Source organism: Chionomys nivalis, chromosome 7 (genome assembly GCF_950005125.1).
Source record: "Chionomys nivalis chromosome 7, mChiNiv1.1, whole genome shotgun sequence".
Taxonomy (NCBI): domain Eukaryota; kingdom Metazoa; phylum Chordata; class Mammalia; order Rodentia; family Cricetidae; genus Chionomys; species Chionomys nivalis.
In genome coordinates, this window is record NC_080092.1 from 58,379,193 (window position 1) to 58,402,435 (window position 23,243).

At 35.8% G+C, this 23,243-nt stretch overlaps 1 protein-coding gene across 3 annotated transcripts in view; it reads right to left on the bottom strand.

The window, feature by feature from the left end:
* Taok1 (TAO kinase 1) overlaps positions 1-23,243 on the bottom strand; it is a 105,247-nt gene that overhangs the window by 41,805 nt on the left and 40,199 nt on the right. For 2 of the 3 annotated variants that reach the window (XR_009057452.1, XM_057776796.1), the window contains exons 3-10: positions 21,638-21,709; positions 15,573-15,674; positions 14,732-14,777; positions 13,000-13,096; positions 11,319-11,432; positions 9,862-9,953; positions 3,558-3,651; positions 1,498-1,579 (exon numbers count right to left, since the gene is read on the bottom strand). Coding sequence is in view for 2 of the 3 variants with exons in the window: in XM_057776796.1 (XP_057632779.1) it covers positions 1,498-1,579; positions 3,558-3,651; positions 9,862-9,953; positions 11,319-11,432; positions 13,000-13,096; positions 14,732-14,777; positions 15,573-15,674; positions 21,638-21,709 (699 nt within the window). In the remaining variant the exon portion in view is untranslated. Of the gene's footprint in view, positions 1-1,497; positions 1,580-3,557; positions 3,652-9,861; positions 9,954-11,318; positions 11,433-12,999; positions 13,097-14,731; positions 14,778-15,572; positions 15,675-21,637; positions 21,710-23,243 lie in introns of those variants that run through there. The other variant, XM_057776797.1, reaches the window with a different exon arrangement.

The following is a 23,243-nucleotide window of genomic DNA, read 5'->3' on the forward strand; positions in this document are numbered from 1 at the left end:
AAATTCTTTTTTTTTTTTTAAAATATTTATTCATTTATTTATTATGTATACAATATTCTGTCTGTGTGTATGCCTGAAGGCCAGAAGAGGGCGCCAGACCTCTTTACAGATGGTTGTGAGCCACCATGTGGTTGCTGGGAATTGAACTCAGGACCTTTGGAAGAACAGGCAATGCTCTTAACCACTGAGCCATCTCTCCAGCCCTAAAATCAGTAAAATTCTATGTGGAGGACAGAAGACAACCTCTTAAGAGTCAGTTTTCTCCTTTTATAATATGAGTTCCAGAGATAGCACTCAGTTCTTCAGGTTTGGTAGCAAGTGCCTTAATTCACTAAGTCATTGTCAATCTAAAGCTACATAATTTTTATAGTATTTCATTGTTAAGTGAGTTAAGAGTTTGGATGCCAGCATCTGTAACAAGCTGAAGTGCTTATAAGTGGAGGAGGAGCAATAAGTCTCGCTAGCTTCTAGCCTACCTGAGATCCTGCCTCAGAAGAAATACCTCCCTCCCCCACCCGTCTCACTCATTTGTGCACTCCCCCACACACACCCCCAAAAAATCTTTAAAACAAAAATACAGTATCTAAGTTAAGTTACCAAGTCCTAGGGGTATTGCTCAATTAGGAAAACACCGAGCTACTACACTCAAAGTCCTGAGTTCAATATCCAGAATCACAAATACATGTTTCAAGAGATAATTATATAAAAATATTAGTATTTTTAGCAGAATGGGTGGTTCATATCAGCACTTAGGAGGCAGAGGCAGGGGAATCTCTGAACTCAAGGCCTGGTGTCTATATGGTAATTTCCAGGACAGTCACAGCTATAGAGTTGAGACACTATCTCAAAAGGCAAAAATTAGTATTTAAATAGCCTGGGAAAAATAGCTGAATAAGAGTACATGCTTAATATGTAGTCCCATTTTAGTGCCAGCACTGGAAAAACAACAACAACAACAAAAAAAAAAAAACCAAACAAACAAACCCTTTAAATTCTTGTTTTAGAACTACAAAGCCTTGATTACATGTGTCTATTATTTATGAAGGGGGAACACAACACAAACATATATGCTGAAATTAGTTCTTGCCTTTCAACCATGTGGATTTCAGGGATTCAATGCAAGTACTTAGCACTGGAAAAAAGTGCCCATACTGAGCTATCTCACTGGCCCTAAATTTCATATTTTATTGAAAACTAATATAGTTAATCCTGATTGAGAAAAAAACCAACAAAGCAATTTTAAATCGTTTTCTAAGGGTTAAAGATAATAGAGTTTTGACCGGCGGTGGTGGGGCACGCCTTTAATCCCAGCACTCGGGAGGCAGAGGCAGGTGGATCTCTGTGAGTTCGAGGCCAGCCTGGTCTACAAGAGCTAGTTCCAGGACAGGAACCAAAAGCTACGGATAAACCCTGTCTTGAAAAATCCAAAAAAAAAAAAAAAGAAAGAAAAGAAAAGAAAAAAAGAAAAAAAAAGATAATAGAGTTTTATAAACTGACCTTTAAAAGTTCCTCTGATGTAGGGCGATCTTGAGGGATTTTCTGGAGGCAAGAATCTACAAAGTTGCGAAAATAATCAGACCTATTGTAAAGAAAGTATCAAGTGAACATATTGCTATTTCCTTTAAAAACACATCCAAAAGGCTTAAGCCTACTCAAGGGAGGAAGAATGGAAAAGAAATGATAATATAATTTTATATATTCAAGGTGATCCAAAGCAACCAATTACTGTTAACATTTCCCAAAAATAGCCTAACACAGAACATTTAAAAATTCTAGGCTGGGGGTAGAGTGCCATGGCAGACTGTATACTTAGCTAGAAAAAAATCCTGCTTCACAGATTTATCTATCAGAAATCACTCAATATTGAGTCAAAAGGAACAAAGGTCATCTAGAGTTTTTCTCCATTCAAATACCAGACTCCTCCCTTTAATTATCTTCTTATTTGTACTTCGGATTGTTTTCTATAGAACATGTTTATTTTTTTTTATATCCCAAATATTTGCCTGTAGAGGTTCAGCAAATATTTTATTTATTTATTAAAGATTTCTGCCTCCTCCCTGCCACCACCTCCCAGTTCCCTCCCCCTCCCCCATAGAACATGTTTAGAATATAACTCTTATTCCCTCTGGAGAAGAACATTTTGTTTGTTTTGTTTTTCAAGACAGATCTTTTCAGTATAGTTCTGAAACTCACTCTGTAGACCAGGAGAGAAGAGCATTTTTAAACACCTGAGCAATTGCTGACCCTGACCAAAAGGATAAGACTTCTATTAAGAATCTAGAAAATCAATAAATATATTTTTAAAATATTAAAAGCCTATAATGTGCCATTATAGTATTGTTCATGGGAGTTCAGTGATCATCCAAAAAATAATTATTCCATCAACATTTATCTCCAATATTAAAATGGTAAAAAATTTTGTTGTTGTTGTTTGTTTTTTGAGAAAGGGTTTCACACTACAGCCCAGGCTGGACTTAAACTTGAAGTAATCCTCCTGCCTCATCCTCCTAAAGGTAGGGATCACAGAAAATTGTTTTTCATTGTACAAGTGATCACAAGTTTACCTTACCTCTCAGAAGAGACCTCAGGCAGTGGGGTTTTATATAATGTTCGAACTGTTAAAGACTATGGAAACTTTCAGAGATAAAATAATATTTTGTATTAAGAAATGAACATGCAACTTTAGGGGAAAGAAGTGTAATGCTGACAAGGGGTAGAATAGTAATGGCTAATTCTATCAACTGAACAGAATTTAGAATTACCATGGAAACACACCTGAGTGGGTCTATGAGGATGCTTCCAGAAAGGTACAACTGAGGAAGACCCACTCTGAATGTAGATGGCACCATCCCATGGGCTGTAGTCTCAGGCTGAATAAATAGGGCAAGGCAAATGGAGCTCCAGGATCAATCTCCATGCAATTCCTCACTGAAGACACAATGTATCAAGTTCCTACCATCATGCCTTCCCCATCATGATGGACTATATCCTTAAACTGTAATTTCCAATAACCTCTTCCTTCTTTAACTTGCCTTTTGTCAGGTAAATTGTTACAGAAATGAGAAAAGTAACTAATGCACAATTTTTTTTCAACTCCTAACAATTCTAGTCTAAACTTGTTAATCTCTTCTTCACATACTACTTAACATGAAGTTTTATCAAGTCAAAGACTACACACCAGAAGAAAAATCAGAGAAATGAGAATAACATAGTTAGCTAGAATGTTCCCAAGGTTTTAGATAACCTAACAATTTTGAAAGAAAAAAAAAATATCATACCATCTTACCTATGTCTTTTAAAATGTAAATGATTATTTATCAAATAATTGTCACAACAGGTTATAACAATCTATGAATTTTGTTGTAAAAATTAATGCTTAAAAACACTATTAATTAGGATTATTTGTGCTCTAAAACTTTAATGAAAAAGTAAACCTACTTACTTTTCAAGTAGTACATTTACTTATATAAAATTGAATCATGTTGATAACAATTTATATTTTATAAATATTTACAAAATTTTCAAAATGTTAATAAAAATCTTGTGGGAATACTCACCATTCATTAGACTGTAGTGTAGGGGATTCATTTTGGGCTATGTGATATAAGGCACTCATTGCATTCATATTAAATAAAGGAGGCTTCCTCTCCGCTATGAAAGAGAAGAAACCCTTTTGTTAAAATATGAATATGTAAGAATAGTGAAAGGTTGATCAAATTTTAAAGAACACATTTTGAAAACAACTTTAAGCTTAATTTAAAAAATTGTAGAAAGACCTTTTTTATTTAGTTGTTTTGGACAGCCCTGACTGTCCTAGAACTCACTTTGTAGACCAGGGAACCACCTGCATCTGCCTCCCGCATGCTGGGATTAAAAGCATCCACCACCACCGCCCGGCTATTTATTATTTTTATGTATATAAGCGACCTGTCTTCAGGAACACCAGAACACCTGGCTACAAAGAACTTCTCTTTAAAAATATGAATGTATGTATGTATCTATTTATTTTTGTTTGGGGGTTTTTGTTTGTTTGTTTTTGAGATGGTTTCTCTGTAGCTTTGGAGCCTGTCCTGGAACTCTTTAAACCAGGTTGGCCTTGAACTCAGAGACCCATCCACCTGCCACTGACTGAGTACTGGGATTACAGGTATGCACCATCAATGCCTGGATATTTATTTATTTTATGTATATGAGTGATCCGTCTTCACAAACACCAGAAGAAGACATCAGATCTCATTACAGATAGTTGTGAGCCACCATGTGGGTGCTGGGAATAGAACTCAGGTCCTCTGGAAGGGCAACTTTAACAGATGTGCAGTTTTTTTCTTTTTTTTTTTTTTCTGGTTTTTCGAGACAGGGTTTCTCTGTGGCTTTGGAGCCTGTCCTGGAACTAGCTCTGTAGACCAGGCTGGTCTCGAACTCACAGAGATCTGCCTGCCTCTGCCTCCCGAGTGCTGGGATTAAAGGCGTGCGCCACCATTGCCCGGCGATGTGCAGTTTTTTTCAGCTCCTACAAAGAACTTTTAAATGTGACTCAACTGAGATAAACTACTTGCTCTGATGGTCCACCATCTCTAAATACTTCAATATATATAAGAACATTTTCATAAAACCACATGATATGCATTAAATTGTGCCACTTAATGGTGTTAGAGTCACCTGATAGCAAACTCCATTGAAGTTTGGTTCCAAAACCCTAATCAATATTGCCATATGTAGTTTTAATCATCTGTGTCTGTCAAGGAATCAGACCACTGCATCGAGTCTTCAAACTCAGACAGAAAACTGTTCATATTTTCATATCATTTTTGGGGGTACACATGGTTATACACACCTTTGCATATGGATCAGTGTCTTCCTTTATTGCCCTAACATAGGGATTTCTTTTTTTGTTTCGTTTTGCAAGCCTGGTTTCTTTGTGTAGCCTTGGCTTTCCTGGAACTCACTCTGTAGACCAGACTGGCCTCAAACTCACAGAGATCCACCTGTATCTGCCTCCTGTGTGCTGAGATTTGTACTCTGGCCATATTTACAAAGCAAGTATCCTTATTCACATCTCCCCTGGCCCTCATTTTCTTTTATTTTTGTTGCTATTTTAAAATTATTTGTTTGTGTCTGCATAGGGTATGTATACAAGTGAGAATGGTCACAGAAACCAGAAGAGGATGTCAGATACCCTAGAGTAGTATGAGTACTTTAACTGTTAATGCACTTGTTTAGTCCCCTACATAATCTTTAATAATCAATACTAATTGTTATTTCTCATTCATAGCCCCTATCTTTGATTTTACTTTTTAGAGAATATCTCACACTATAGCCCAGGCTATCCAGAACTCACTACATGGCCAGACTAGCTCCAAACCATGGTGATTCACCTACCGTCAGTTTCCTAAATCTTGGGATTATAAATGTCATCTATCACACCTGGTTTCTCTCATTCCTAATATTAGAAATTTGTATCTTTTTTCTAACCAAAATGAAAAAAGGTTTATCACTTTTAATGACCTTCATAAGCAGCCAGATTTTAGTTTCAATGATGTTTTCTATTTTTCAATTTTCTGCTTAACTGAGTTTTTATTTTGATCTTACTTTATTATTCTGTCATTTGTTTATTCTGAGTTTAGATTTTTCTAAAAGGTGAAATTGAGGGAGATGGCTCAGTGGGTAAAAGCACTTGCCACCATGCCTGATAACCTGAATTCAATCCCCCAAACCCCTCATGATAGAAGGAAAAAAGAAACGACTCCCTGAGTTGTAGACAGCCATTGACACCAGAAGAGGGTGTCAGATTCCCTGGCAGTGGAGTTAGAGGCAGCTGTGAACCACCTAATAAAAATGATAAGAACTAAAGTCTGGTTCTCTGCAAGAGCAGCAAGGGCTCTTCAGAGCTAAGTCATCTCTCTGGCCCATTTTTACATCTTTTCAACAGATAGAATTAAAGGACACATGCATAAACTTAACAGACACATATAACACATTTCTTTCTACATGATTAAAAATAATAGCCAGGTGTGGTAGTGCAAGCCTTTAGTCTCAGCATTCAGGAGGAAGAGTCAGCAGCCTGGTATACATAGTGAACTTCAAAACAGTCTGCTACATGAGACCCTGCCTCAAAAAAAAAAAAAAAAATCAAAAACAACAACAAAAGAAAAAACAAAGAAGCCGGGCGGTGGTGGCGCACACTTTTAATCCCAGCACTCGGGAGGCAGAGGCAGGCGGATCTCTGTGAGTTCGAGGCCAGCCTGGTCTACAAGAGCTAGTTCCAGGACAGGAACCACGGAGAAACCTTCTGTCTTGAAAATCAAAAAAAAAAAAAAAAGAATAACTCAGCATTTCATCTCAAATTTCAATCCCAAACCACAGTATTTGCTGCGCTGTACTTTAACAATGGCAAATATTATTCCTACTACCTCCTCCCTTGCCTTTCACCCGATTTTAGTCTTATTCTGCAGTGCAGGCTTACCTAGAATTCATGGCAATCCTCTTACTTCAGTCTCCCAAGTGCTGTGATTATAGGCATTAATCATCATACTGAGACTTTACTGTTTATTTGATAATCTGCTTTTGTGTGTAACCAAGGTAGCATTTCTGCTGTCATTCTCTGCCAATGCCCTATTCCAAACACAATGAGAATAACTTTTTGGTTTCTGACATCTCAGGCAAACCAGGTCTCTTCTCTGCAGTGAGGAATGCCTCATTAGGGGAAGTTCCCATCATTTTTATTTGGCTATACTAGGTTATCCCAAATATGGATTGCTTCTATAAACACTAACTCTCTTTCCTACTTTCCTTGATCTCTAATAATTCTTTTTTTTAAATATTTATTTATTTATTTATTTATTATGTATACAATATTCTGTCTGTGTGTATGCCTGCATTTATTTATTTATTTATTTATTTATTTAATTATTTATTTATTTATTTATTATGTATACAATATTCTGTCTGTGTGTATGCCTGCAGGCCAGAAGAGGGCACCAGACCCCATTACAGATGGTTGTGAGCCACCATGTGGTTGCCGGGAATTGAACTCAGGACCTTTTGAAGAGCAGACAATGCTCTTAACCTCTGAGCCATCTCTCCAGCCCCTCTAATAACTCTTAAGTCATCTCCAGGAATGAATGCTTTACTAACTCTACCAGACCTTTTACTCTCCACAGTGAACCTTCCTCTCACATACACATTCCTTATCTATTTCTAATTTCATACTATGTTACAGGAACTCACTACTACACTCAAATCTGACATCCACCTTAGGTTAGCACAGTTGGTTCACTGGCTAACAGGTTATCTATATTCTACCTCACATAGTAGTTTGAAGAATACCATAGGAAGCCAGGCAGTGGAGGTACACACCTTTAATCCCAGCACTTGGGCAGAAGAGGTAAGCGGATCTCTGAGATCCAGCCTGGCCTACAAAGTAAGTTCCAGGACACACAGAGAAACACAATCTAGAAACAAAGGGGTTGGGGGACAAGAACTATAGGGAAAGAGAAAAGGAATACTGAAGATATTTGGAATGAATGGAAGAATAATATCCATTTCTGTTACTACTAAGGTTTTCAATTAGGTAGATTCAGCTGACCTCTATTCTCATCTCTTCTAGGTTTTATAGTCCAGGAGAAGTTCAAACTTCCTTATATAGTTGTGGATGACTTTGAATTTCTAACCATTCCGCCTCATTCTTAGTTTTATATGGTTCAGGGGAATCAAACCCCAGGTTTCACTTAGGTAGAGTGAATCTACCAACAGAGCTGTATCTCTAGCCCTTCAACAGACAATTTTAGTTTAAAACTATTTTTTTCTTTTTTGATGAACATGGTGCTTCACACCTTTAATCCCAGTACTCTGGAGGCAGAGGCAGGCAGATCTCTGTGATCTATCTAAGCCAGCCTAGTCTATATATATATTTTTATAGAGCCAAGATTTTTTGAAATTCAGTGTATCCCTATGCAGCATTGACTGACTTGGACATCACTATGTAGGTCAAATAAAGATTCTCCTAAGCCTTCTTCCCAAATGCTGGCATTACCATATGTGTCATCAGGACTTGTCTCGATCTCTTTCTCTTTCTTTCTTTTTTTTTGATAATCTCTTTTTTTTTTTTTTTTTTTTTTTGGTTTTTTCGAGACAGGGTTTCTCTGTGGTTTTGGAGCCTGTCCTGGAACTAGCTCTTGTAGACCAGGCTGGTCTCGAACTCACAGAGATCCTCCTGCCTCTGCCTCCCAAGTGCTGGGATTAAAGGCGTGCGCCACCACCGCCCGGCTTTGATAATCTCTTGTAGACCAGGCTGCACTCTTCATCATCATGTAGCTCAGTATGAGCTTAAACTCCTGATTCTCCTGAGTTATGGGATTACAGGCATATGCTATCATGCTTGGTCTCTGGGCTACTGGTACCAAACACAAGGCTTCATGAATACTACACTACACCAACCAAACTCTACCCCCAACTTCTCACATTCTTATAAACTCTCTAAATTTCATTTAAACAAAAGAATTATTTTTTAAAAGACAGGCTCTCACTATGTGGCCCTGGTTGCCTGGAACTCACTCTTACTATGTAGACCAAGAAGGTCTCAAGCTCAGAAATCTACCTGCCTGTCTTCTATTCTCCAATGCTGGATAATAAAGGCATGGTGGTATATGCCTGGCCAAATTTATTTTCTTAATTTCAGAGGTCTTAACATTTATTATTGTGCATGTATGTTTTCCCAGTTCTAGCCCACACTACATACCTATAACACTATGGTTCCACTTGAATAAAGTCTGGCTTACTGTTTTTTGCAGGTCTTACTAAATTTCCCAGGCTACTTTGAATTCCCTCTCTTGTCAGGAAGACCTTGAATTTGTAATCCTCCACCATAACAGGAGTCAAGGCCTACCCAAAAGGGACAGTTTGGACATCTAATTTCTAAATTTAAAAGTAACTAACTTGCAGGACAGTGGTGGCACACACTTTAATCCCAGCACTCAAGAAGGCAGAGGCAGGCAGATCTCTGAGTTTGAAGGCAGCCTGGTCTACAAAGAGAGTTCTAGTGCTATTGTTACACAGAGAAACTCTGTCTCAAGCCAGGCGGTAGTGGCGCACGCCTTTAATCCCAGCACTCGGGAGGCAGAGGCAGGCGGATCTCTGGGAGTTTGAGGCCAGCCTGGTCCACAATAGCTAGTTCTGGGACAGGCATCAAAGCTACAGAGAAACCCTGTCTTGAAAAACCAAAAAAAAAACCAAAAAAAAAAAAAAAGGTACATTGTAAGTGTTAAACAAACATTAACAACAGTGAAAAGTTATTTTTGAACTAATAGCAAATATATTTTATCCAATATATATTAGGTTAATATAGAAATTACCAGATGATCAAAGTAAAAGTTTTAAATGATTTATTTTTTTCCCCTTTAAATTTGAGGCTGAAGAGATGGCTCAAGAGTTAAGAGAACTGCCTGTTCTTCCTGAAAACCTGAGTTCAATTCCTAGCACCTATACAGAGGTTCAGAACCATCGGCAATTATAGTCCCAAGGATCCAACACACTCTCTTCTGGTCTCCCTGGATACCAGATACCAGGCTCATGCATGGAACTCACACATTCAGGCAGAGAAAAATACCTATACACATATAAAACCAATTATTTTTCAAAAAATTGAGATCTCAGACAAAAATCTAATTTAATATGGTAACTGAAAAAACTTAATTCAGGTAGGTGTGGTGGCTCACTTTTAATCTTAGCACTCAGAAGAGACAAGGGATCTTTGTGAGTTTAAAGTCACTCTGGTCTACATAGCAAGTTATAGAACAATTGTGGGGGCTTCACAGTGAGATTCAAAAAAAAAATTAATCCCTAGTAATAAAAAACAATGCTTACCTAATTCAATACATGTTATTCCAAGAGACCATACATCAACTTTACCATCATATTGTCCTTCATCCATGGCTAAAATTACTTCTGGGGCCATCCTAAAACATACAATATTCAATCAACAAAACTTTGAGAATATAAGCTCCATCAACATAAATAACATTGGATTGAACTCCAGTCAATATATGTAAACAAAAAATTTTTACAACAGGAAGCAAATTAGAAGTTGTGATACATGTATTTAGCAATGCTCAGAAAACATGATACTCATTCTCGCCATCTGTCATGATCATTCAACAACATTCCAACAGGAAAATCCCAAAGTAGGCTCTCAGAATTTCATTACAAATTTCATTAGAATTTCATTTCTAATACTTGTCTGAAATATTGAAGTTCGCCATGGGCAACACTGTCAGTTCTTTTACCTGAAATGAAAAGGCAGGCACAGGCTTGGCCATAAAATTGTATCCTGACCCTTTAATGTTTTAGAAACTGGACAGTCACAAATGTCTAATATGATTTTGACACTTTACATTCCAGAGCAATATACCATTTAATCAAGTCTTTCTTTTATAAAATAAGAGAGATTTCAAAGATAGATTAGAAACAAAATAAAACAGGATGATGTGAAAAGTTTAAATATCTGAAAATATATTTCCTTCAAATTTTCACTAACAGGGGCTGGAGAGATGGCTCAGAGGTTAAGAGCACTGGCTGCTCTTCCAGAGGTGCTGAGTTCAATTCCCAGCAACTACATGGTGGCTCACAACCATCTATACTGAGATCTGGTGCCCTCCTCTGGCCTGTGGGAGTACATCGAGGCAGAATGTTGGATACATAATAAATAAATCTTTTAAAAAAATTTTTTCACTGACAGATACATATAAAATTATTCAAAGACCAAAGCAGATATTACCTAGAATTTCAATAGAAAATATCTGGGGTAGAAAGTAGGGAAGGCAGAATTAACCATGTGATAAAGGTTACTGGGCTGAGTAATTAGGATGAAAAACCTCATTACACTTCTATTTTTTTGGACATCTGAAATTCCTCAAGCAGAAAATTCAAAACAGCAAAACCCCTCCAAATCACTTACCAGTCTAAGTAGTAATACAAAGTAAATTTGCTCTCATAAAACAGAAGGAAGAGCAGCCTGGTGGTGGTCTTTAATCCCAGCACTCAGGAGGCAGAGGCAGGCGGATCTCTGTGAGTGCAAGGCCAGCCTGGTCTGCAAGAGCTAGTTCCAGGACAGGCTCCAAAGCTACAGAGAAACCCTGTCTCAAGGAGAGGGAAGAAAAAAAAAAAAAAAAAAAAAAACTCAGAAGGAAGAGGATCAGGGATGCACATCACCCTCAACTAAAGTCCAACATGTTAGCATATTTTCAAGAAAATGACATTATAGAAAGTATAAAATACTGCTTATTTTAATTATGAGCACCAATAGCAGATAAGACCATTCTTACCAATATGGCGTTCCCACAAAAGAATTGGCAGGGGAGGCCATGGAAGCAGATCCAAAGTCAGCAAGTTTCACCTGGCCTGGTTCTGTGAGAAGGATATTTCCTGCTTTGATATCTCTGGTTTAGGAGACACAGAAAATTAGTTAACTTCCCTTCATTAGACTGTGTTAGAAATTATTTTTAAAAATGTAATATAGCAGAAAGGAAATAAAAAACAAGTATTGCAATAATTTTGATTTGTGATAATAAAATTAATAAATTGTGATAACAAAATTTTGTAACAACAAAACAGAATTCAAGTAAAAATATAGTTAATAATTAGGCGAATAGTCAACAAAACAAAAAAAGGTCAGGCAATTGTATTACAATGCGTGTGTTTGAGTTTATCAGTATGACCAATGGCTTTGAAAATATAATTTAATAATCTTTTCATCATTTTACAAGATTTCTAATATCCCTTTTAACAGTTTTCTTCTCTTTCTTGCTTTTCTTGGTTTTTTTGAGACAACCCTAGCTGTCCTGTAACTCACCACCACCTAGCTTTAACACTTTTCTTTAAAAAAGGAAAAAGAGTAAAGAATCTTATATTCCAAACTGGGTTTGTACCAAAAGGATTATCCCCTTCTCAAGCTTTTACATAGTTCCCAATTAAACATGGAATGAAAACTGAAGCACACATATAATACACTATCAATGGCTCAAACACAATATCCAAATTAAGCTATATGAATGTTTACACAAAAGGAATACATGTTCCATGGATGCTAAAATACATACTTAACATTTTAAAACTTAGAAAAAACAAATTTACAAGACATACTGATTCTTGTTATAGTACATGTAATAGTGAGTATACTATAATACACTTTTATGTGTGTTTTTCCTTTTTAAATGGGAAAGTACTTTCTCCCTGCCCACTGTGATGTGATTATGTGTGTGTTTTTGGGTGTATGGTAATGTGGATTAAATTCTAAGCCTTATGCATAGTGAGGTACTTTTGCAGATGAGAAAATATATTCCAATTCTGCCAATTGCTCACTTGCTACTATATGGATTTCTATTGGATTTCACCTACCCTCATCTAAAAATAATGACAATCCATTATTTTTAAATATATGAATGTACCGCATAGTTTAATAGTTACTGACTGGATTACATAATATTTTAAATACAAATATCTATCTCAAACAGCCAAAACTAATAGCAGTGCTAAAAAAAAAGAAAAGCATCGAAATGGTTTTTGTCCATGTCACAGAATCAATGGAACAAACCCTCAATTTATTAGTTATCCGGAAAAAAAAAGATCACTAAGTTCATACTCTAATCTGATTGCCTTTGCAATCTTAGGGAAATTATAGTCACAAATTAAAGTATCAATTATACAAAAAGAAAGACTCTGTGATTCCTAATACCCCTTCCAGTTTACAAATTAGGTAATTCTACAATTAAGTTTCATAAAATACATATGCTTTAGAAAACATAGCAAGCAAAAATAAAAATTATCCTAAAGAAACACACATATACTATGTTCTTTCTAATATGTAAACAGTCTAAATAGTGTTGAGTTTATAGGCAATTCTTTTTGGCTGAAGTAAACAAAAATTCCAGAGACACTGAACTATAGGGGTGATAAATTCAATAAACCACTTGCTTGTCAATATATGATAATTTTCAAATCACTTACCTATGGATCATGGTATGAGAATGTAAATAAGCTAATCCCTGGAGAGCACCATGTGTAATTGCTGCTATTTCCACTTCTTGTAGTGGCTTTTTATGAACTGAGAAAAGAAAATTTATTTGAAAGTAATCACAAAGAATATTCTTGTTTAAAAATATATACAGGGATAACAAGACAGGTTAATGAGTAAATGTGTAAGCCTGTGGATCTGAGTTCAATTCCCTAAACCTACCTACCCACTAGAAGAAGAGTTGTCAAGTTGTCCTCTGGCTTTCACATATACACTGTGGTGTACATGCACATAAATACAAACAAACCCATATAAAATAATTTAAAAAAACTTTTTAAATGAATATACAAATTGACACATGGTTTGTTTGTTTGTCTGTTTTCCTAGACAGGGGTTCTCTGTATAGCCCTAGCTGTCCTGGAACTCGCTCTGTAGACCAGGCTGGCTTCAAATTCACAGAAATCCTTCTATCTCTGCCTCCCAAGTGCGCAGATTAAAGGCATGTGCCACTACTACCCAGCTGACACAATGGTATTGTAGTGACTATGTGTATAATATGTGTGTGTATCATAGTTTATGTATGGAGGTCAAAGGAAAACACTGATCCTCACCTCCTACCTTGTTTGAGGCAGTCTCTTTAGTAATTTGCTGTCCGCATATGCCAGGCTATCTAGGCCACAAGCCTTTAAGGATTTTCCTGTCTCTACCTCTATCTCCCTGTGGAGCACTGGAATTACTGAAGCACACAACCATGCCTAACTTTACTTGTGTTCTGAGGATTTGAACTTAGTCTTAATATTTGTGCAGCAATTGCTTTACTCACTGAGCTATCTCCTCAATTTTTGAAAAACAGGCATTTAGCAGGAGACAATTTCCATGGTGATAAAACAAGACCAATAAACTATAGCTAGAATACACTTATGACAAGGGTTAATAATATACAATCAACTGTTCCTCTAAACTTAACAATACCCAACAATTAACCTGATGACTTTATTAACACAATAGAGCAAATAGAGGAAAAAGAATTTTTTTTAATGCATAGAAAGTTTCAAAGAGAAAAATCTGCCTACTTTCTAAGGAAAGCAAATTTCTTATGAAGAAAATGGAAAAGACAGGGATAATATACTTTCTGCAAAATTTTATATTTATTTAGTATTAATATTTTTTAAATAAACTCTAACTGAATTGTTTTGTTTGATTGATTTGGTATTTGAGACAGGATGTCTCTATATAGCTCTGGCTCTTCTGAAACTAACTTGTTATGTATGTAGATCAGGGGCTGGCTTCAAACTCAGAGATACATCTGCCTCTGTCGCCCAAGTTCTGGAATTAAAGGAGTACACAACCACCTCTAGGACCAAATTGCTATTTTACTCTAAAACTTTAATAAACAATGATCAAGGTCAGGAATGGTGGCACATGTTTTTAATCAAATCAGGCAGGATATAGAAGCCTGGTCTACATAGCGAGTTCCAGGACCTCCAAGGGCTCCTTAAAGAGATCATGTTTCAAAATTTATTTATTTTATTTATTCATTCATCAATTCATTGAGGGTTTTTGTGTAGCCCAGGCAGTTCTGGAATTCACTCTGTAGAACAGGCTAGACTCAAAATCAGAGATCCACATGCTTCTGCCTCTTGAGTGTTAGAATTAAAGATATGTGCCACAATAGTCTGACTTTAAAATTAAACAACCAAAAATCAATAATCAAAGTTAGTTTACCTTCTAGCAAATCTGAAGCAGATCCCAAACAATATTCCATTACAAGCTGCATGGGTAGAAAAATTATTAAATGCATTAAAATACATTATAAAAACTTAGTCTATGAGATAAATATGAAGTCAAGAAGACAATATAAAGTAAAATAAACTTGAGCTATCATCCACATTTACAATACAGTTATATACTTAGCAATTTGTTAAACTAAGCTAATGAATGATTCAGACATGGTGACACCAGTGATTTCAGTAGTTGGGATGCCAAGGCAAAAAATGAGCCCACATAGCAACACTGTTTCTTTAAACTATTAAACAAAATTTAAGCCAATGATAACACTTGTCTTCTAATAATGTTAACATGAAACCAATTATATAAGCTGTGTATTGTATATATATTTTTTTATATAAAGAAATTTATAATTATATATAATTACATCTATAATACAATTCTTATACACAATGTCACAATTCTCTATGTTAAGTGTTATTCAACTATGGAATTATGTCACCTCAAATTTCATCAGGGTATATCAAAACTTCACAAGGATCTTTGTACTTAGATGTATTAACACACATTTACATCAATAAGGTATGTTCACTTCCATTCTCAAATAATGGTACTACTCTTGAGATGCTGAGTTGGTACTTCTAAAGCTATGAATAAACTCTGGAGAAGTCTTGAAAAGTTTTTATCTGTTAAAAGTTGCAAGAATACGGTTCTTCCTCTCCTAGGATGAACTAACAATTCAAGTGTAAAGCATGTCTTCATATAACCAGTCTGAGACATTAAGTTATGCTAAATCAAAAGAAACTAATTTACTTTACAACAGGAAGAGAATACCAACCCATGCGGTGTGTTCCCGTAAATAGCAGCCTTTATATTCTATACTGTTGGGATGTTTTATTCTTTGTAGAAACTTGACTTCCTTAATAATATCCTGCCATTTCTATGTAGAGGGAGAAAAAAAGGAACAGAAGAATTACGAACAGTTGATTTTTCTTTGAAAGATACATAAGAATTACTATATTTAAAAAGGTAAGAAGAACACACAACTTTATGTTCTATACCAGAAATGTCAAAATAAAGTTTAAAAGATCTGTACTCAGACCACTAATTTAGTTATATAGGATACAAGACATTTAAGGACAAATTTCAGATTAATAATATTCATAATCAATGAGTTCTACTATGTTTTATAGTAGGCTAGTGAGATGATTCTGAAGTTAAAAGCACTTGTTACTCTTCTAGAAAACCTGAGTTCAATTCTTAGTACACACATGGCAGTTTATCCATTTATAGTGGTCCATCCTTTTCTGGCCTCAAAAGGTACCAGGCACACACAAGGTATACAAACATACACAGACAACACTCATACATATAAAATAAAAAATCTTAAATCAAACAATTAAGCACATTGACAAAAATAAAACACACATGGGTTTTCTTTCCCTCAGAAGTCAATCTTTTTATTTTCTTTAAATAAAATTATTTTTAAATAATTAATTAAAGTTAATTTCATTAATTTCTTGAGCATTTCATAGAATGTATTGTGATCATATTCATCTCCTTACTTTGGACATTCCACATTCACCCCACCTGCTTATCCACCCAATTTTGTTTTCCCTCTCTTTTTTGCTTTAAAGCTAATCCAGTTGGGCAGTGGTGGCACACACCTTTAATCCCAACACTTGGGAGCCAGTGGCAGGTCAATGTCTGAGTTGGAGGGAGGCCTGGTCTACAGAGCGAGTTCCAGGACAGCCAAGATTACACAGAGAAACCATGTCTTGAAAAACCAATAAAATGAAACAAAATCATCCAGTTCAACTTGTGCTGTCCAAATACTTTTTTTAGGTGTTAGATCTGCACTACCTACCAGGGGTCACACCCTTAAAGAAAACTGACTCTTCCACCAGCAGCATTCAATTGTTACCACTTTCTTCTGGACTCCCTGGACACCAGGCACATACATGGGGCACAGAAATACATGTGGGCAAAATACCCATATACATAAAATAAAAAGAAAATGCTAGAATAACTATGTATTAAAGGTAACAAAAAAAATGGAGTATAATAATGATTTTCCTACATATTCTGGTGATTTCTTTCTCTCACAAGTATCATGAAATATAGAAAACATTTAGGGCAACATCCTTAACTCTTCGTGTGTGTGTGTGTGTGTGTGTATACACATGTCCACATGTGAGTGCAGGTACAGCCATGCCACGGTACATGTGCAGAGATCAATAGCCAACAAGAGAATGTTTTGGGAAACAGGGCCTGCTCTTTGTTCTTCTTTGCTGTACATGCCAGGTCAACTGTGCAGTCAGATTCTACAGATTCTGTCTTCACCTCCTATCTCATGAAAGCACTGGGATTACAGACAGGTACCTAGCTTTTATGTGGGTCCAGGGGAGTCAAATTCAGGTATTCACCCTTTGGTGTCAAGTACTTTACACACTGAGACAACCCTCCAGTTCCTACATATATTACTTGTGTGTGTGCACATGCATGTGTATATTGCTGGGAAATGAAAATAGGGCCACAAACATGCTGGGCGAATGCTCTATTACTGAGCTAAATTTCCAGACCTACATAATTACTCTTATGAAGCAAATCAGTAAACTTTAAAAATAAAAGTCCGTACGTCCAAACAGCCATTCCACAAGTTCAATAAATATCGTATAGAAACCAATCTGTTTGGCGTTCTTGTTTTAGTCAATCATAAAGTTGATTTAACACAATAGTAAATAAAATTATGCTTCAAAGAAATATCAGTTTTTAGATACCAAAATGACAGAAAGATATAATAGTATTACCAAACCCTTAGCTCAATAATCACCAAACCAAGATTTACCACAAAACAGATTCAAAACAAATGGGACAGATTCAACGCAATGCCCATCAAAATACCATCAAAATTCTTCAAAGACCGCGAAAGAATGGTACTCAACTTCATATGGAAAAGCAAAAAACCCAGGATAGCCAAAACAATCCTATACAATGAAAGAACTTCTGGAGGCATCACAATCCCTGACTTCAAACTCTACTACAGAGCTACAGTACTGAAAACAGCCTGGTATTGGTATAAAAACAGACAGGAGAACCAATGGAACTGAATAGAAGACCCAAATACCAATCCACACATCTTTGAACACCTGATCTTTGCTAAGAAGCAAAAAAATATCAAATGGAAAAAAGAAAGCATATTCAACAAGTGGTGCTGGCATAAATGGATATCAACATGTAGAAGAATGAAAACGGATCCATATCTATCACCATGCACAAAACCCAAGTCCAAATGGATCAAAGACCTCAACATAAAGCCAGCCACACTGAACCTTATAAAAGAAAAAGTGGGAAGTACACTTGAATGCATTGGCACAGGGAACCACTTCCTAAATAGAACCCCAGCAGCACAGACACTGAGAGAAACAATTAATAAATGGGACCTCCTGAAACTGAAAACCTTCTGTAAAGTAAAGAACACAGTCAACAAGACAAAACGACAGCCTACAGAATGGGAAAAGATCTTCACTAGCCCCACATCAGACAGAGGTCTGATCTCCAAATTATACAAAGAACTCAAGAAATTAGACACCAAAAGATCACATAATCCAATAAAAAAAAAAAAAATGAAGTACAGACCTAAACAGAGAACTCTCAACAGAGGAATCTAAAATGGCTGAAAGACACTTAAGGAAATGTTCAACATCCTTAGTCATCAGAGAAATGCAAATCAAAACAACTCTGAGATTCCATCTTACACTTATAAGAATGGCTAAGATCAAAAACCCTGATGACAACTTATGCTGGAGAGGTTGTGGGGAAAAGGGAACACTTCTGCATTGCTTGTGGGAATGCAAGCTGGTACAACCCCTTTGGATGTCAGTGTGGTGATTTCTCAGAAAATTAGGAAACAACCTTCCTCAAGACCCAGTAATACCACTTTTGGGTATATATCCAAAGATACTCAATCATGCCACAAGGACATGTGTTCAACTATGTTCATATTAGCTTTGTTTGTCATAGCCAGAACCTGGAAACAACGTAAATGTCCCTCGATTGAAGAATGGATAAGAAAAATGTGGTACACATTTACACAATGGAGTACTACACAGCAGAAAAAAAAATGACATCTTGAAATTTGTGGGCAAATGGATGGATCTAGAAATCATCATATTGAGTGAGGTAAGCCAGACACAGAAAGACATCTATCACATGTACTCACTCATACGCAGTTTTTAAACATAAAGCAAAGAAAACCATCCCACAAACCACAATCCCAGAGAACTTAGACAACAATGAGTACACTAAGAGAGACTTACATAGATCTAATCTACATGGGAAGTAGAAAGTAGAAAAAGACAAGATCTCCAGAGTAAATTGGGAGTATGAGGACCTTGGGGGAGGGTTAAAGGAGGGAGGGGAGAGGCAGGAAGGGGAGCAGAGAAAAATGTTGAGCTCAATAAATATCAATAAAAATAATAAAAATAAAAATAAAACAAACAGGAACTCAAGTCTTTGAAACAAACAAATCTAGCAAGTTCCCTTCTAGACATATAACCAAAAGAAATTAAAACAAGAATCTACAGAAATATTTGTGTACTCCTATTCATAGCAGTATTATTGACAAAAGGCTGAAGGAACCCAGGTCCATTTGTAGGTTTGAAAAGAAATGTGAGGTATGAATGCATGCAGAGATAGAAGTAACACATATACACACAATGGAATATTTCTTAAAGTCTCTTGAAAAGGAAGAAAATTTGGGCGTGTCATACTATGTATGAACACTGAGAATACTGTGTGATATAAAATACATTAGTACCAAAAGGACAAATACTAAATGACTCTACTTGCAGGAATATCCAATCTGTAGCTCTATGACTTCACAGGACAATATGTAGCTGAAGATGGCTATGAATGCAGTATAATACAGAACAGAAAACTTACTTTAAACATTTTTTTCCTCAAAAAAAAAAAAACCCTTTTTTTCTCAATTTTTTTAAAAACTCAGTTGCACAACTTTCCAGCATGAACTCTATACATGACAATATACCACAGTGTCAAAGGTTAGAAATGCTTGAAAATGCCCCAATAGTTAACTTCATAAAAAACAGCAGAATTGTGGAAGCTAGCGGGTAGGTGTTTGAAAAAAAATTACTGTTGTTTTGGTGGTACTGTGAACAGACAGCAACTACTTTTATCACTAAACCAAATCTCATTCCATATTATAAGTACATTTCCCATGTCCCAAAATGAAAAAAATTCTAGCAAAGGGTGATGGTAATGGTTGAATGGCATGAATGTAAATAACACTACTGTGCCATCTACTTGAAAGCGGTATAACATAGCAAATTTTGCTGCAAGTGCTTTGCCACTACTAAAAAACTATTAGTTTGTTTTTAAATTAAAGACCCTCAGAATCCTAATTTTTTTTTATTTTTTTTTTTTTTTTGCTGTCTTGTTTTTCCAGACAGGGATTTTTTTTTTTTTTTTTTTTTTTTTAATTTTTCGAGACAGGGTTTCTCCGTAGCTTTTGGTTCCTGTTCTGGAGCTAGCTCTTTTAGACCAGGCTGGCCTCGAACTCACAGAGATCATAGACAGGATTCTTATGTAGCCCTGGCTGTCCTGGAACTCATTTTGTAGACGAGGCTGGCCTCAAACTCACAGAGATCCACCTGCCCCTGCCTCCCAAATGCGATTAAAAGTATGTGCCATCATGCCAGGCTCAGAATTCTAGATTTTAAAAACACATTTTTTATAAATCTGTAAATTACATAGGCCAAACATAATCTAGAAATAAGAATACTGGCAAGATAAAACAACTAGTTCTTTTTCCTTTCTCCAATTATTACATATTATCTTTGGATAATTTTTTAAAAGATTTATTTATTTATTTATTATATACACAGTGTTCTGTCTACATTATGCCTGCAAACCAGAAGAGGGCACCAGATCTCATTATAGATGGTTTTGAGCCACCATGTGGTTGCTGGGAATTGAACTCAGGACCTTAGGAACCTTTGGAAGAGCAACCAATGCTTTTAACCTCTGGACCATTTCTCCAGCCCCGTCGAATAAATTTTTAAAACAGCCATGAAATATTTTCTAAATTGTTTTTATTTTTTATTTTATTTTATTTTATTTTATTTTATTTTTTGGTTTTTTGAGACAGGGTTTCTCCGTAGCTTTTTGCTTCCTGTCCTGGAACTAGCTCTTGTAGACCAGGCTAGTCTCGAACTCACAGAGATCCGCCTGCCTCTGCCTCCCAAGTCTAAATTGTTTTAAATAAAAGGTTATGTCCTATTAATTTACTGTCACATACATCTTAATTAGTATTTAGAAAACAAGATAAATACAGAATAATTATTAAACCACAGCTTAAAAAACTGAAAGTGTAAGACATAGGTTAGGAGGCTTTTGGTATGTTACTAATATTTTGATTATGGCTCTAAGTAATAGCTAAATGGGCCTCACCCATTTGTAAAAGAAGATTCACTGATGTGACGTGGGCAGGAGTCAGGAAATTCAAAAAGGGGCCAATTGGAAGGCACACAAAGAAGCTTTATAGAAGGGGTGGGGAACTGGAAAGTGAAATACTAGGGCAGAAGGTTACAAACTGACTGGAAGGGTAAAAACCGATCAAGAACAGGAAGATGAGTGGAAGGAGGGGAATCAACGACAATTAAGTATGTATAAAATTAGCATGAATAAATCTGGAATTTAGTACAGCAATGAAAAAGGTTAAAAAAAAAGTGAATGAATGAAGAAGCAAACAGGATAAAAGAAAAATCTACGAATACATTTAGGACTGTATACCTTTACACATATCTATTTTAATTTTTTCTCCATTATTAAAAAATAGTATGTTTTCCTAACATTCCAAAAATATGTACATAATTAACTTACCTCAGTAGACTGCTTTCCACTATAAGACATTTTCTTGATGGCCACCACTTCATTAGTACGCACATCTCGAGCCTTAAAAAAAAACAAAGAAAGAACCATTGTGAAATAGAAACCAATTGGATTGAATCTGAGATGTTATTTCTTTGAGAATAAAGGTGCTTATAAACTAGTAATTCAAAAAATATCAAAATTAGCTTTAATGGCAGAAAAAATAAAGAAGAAACAGGAACCTAAAGAATAACAATTCAAATCTACAGTTAAAAAAAATTATATTAGGGAATTTTGTTAAGTAAAAGTAGCTTTTAGCAGCTTGTCACATACGAAAGTCACTATATAAGATAATAGGTAAATCATCTACTTCACACTATAGTCATCATTTTACAATCCATATTGTAAACCTCTAATATATAACTAATTAAAAAACCAAAAAGCTAAGATGCAATAAAGCTCCTTTATAGAAAACTTGTAAAAAACATTATTGTATTTATATGCATAATGCATGTATATATTTGTGAATTTGTATGAGTCTATGTGTCTATAGGTGAGAGGACAACTTTAGTGACTCAGTTAGTTCTCTTTCTACTATATGGGTCCAGTATATTAAATTCAGGTTGACAAGATTGGTAGCAAGCACCTTTACTTGCCAGCCCTTGTAGAACACTTCATTTAAAAATAAAAACATTTTTAAAAAACAACAAAACAAACAATCAAACAAACAAACACCCCACTGCCTTGTTAAGTATGAGAACCTGAGTTTGATCCCTAGAACTCATCCTAAGAAAAAAAACTGGGTATGGTAACATGGATTTGTAATCCCAGTACTAGAGCCAACTAGTTTGGCCTACTTGGGTAGTTCACAGCTTAAACGAACTTATTTCAAAAAACATAGTAAGAGACTAGAGATTGTTTAGTGCTTAAGAGTGCTTGGGGCTGGAATTAAGTTTCCAGCCCCACATTAAGTGGCACAAATCACTTGTAACTCCAGTTCCAAGAGTCTAATGCAATCTTCAGGCCTCTAAAGACATCCACATAAAGGTCGATCTCTTTCTCTCTACTCTCTCTCTCTCTCTCTCTCACACACACACACACACACACACACAGCACACTTTTAGAAAGTATTCTTTTTTAATAAACATGCCTTCTTTAACTTAAAAACAAAAAAGGACTGGATAGATGGCACAGTGAGAATGCTAACTGCTTTTACAGAGGACCCAAGTTCAATTCCTAGCACCCAGAACAGCAGCTAACAATCATGTATAACTCTAGTTCCATGAGATCCATACCTCTTCTGACCTCCACAGGTACCAGGCACATATGTGATAAATATAAATAAATAAATGCAGGCAAAACACCCATACACAGAAAATAAAAAATAAGTAAAATTGAACAAAACAACATGGACTGCTCCTGAGGTAGTCCTCTAGTCTATACACATAAGATGCACCTGAACACACACACACACACACACACAGCATGGGGGGAAGATGGGGTGTTTGTGTATCTTTTCAGATATATAAAAGGGAAGAAGAAATGTCTCATAAGAATGTAGTATGATCCTATATTTAAAACCTATTTAAGGGGCTGGAGAGATGGCTCAGAGGTTAAG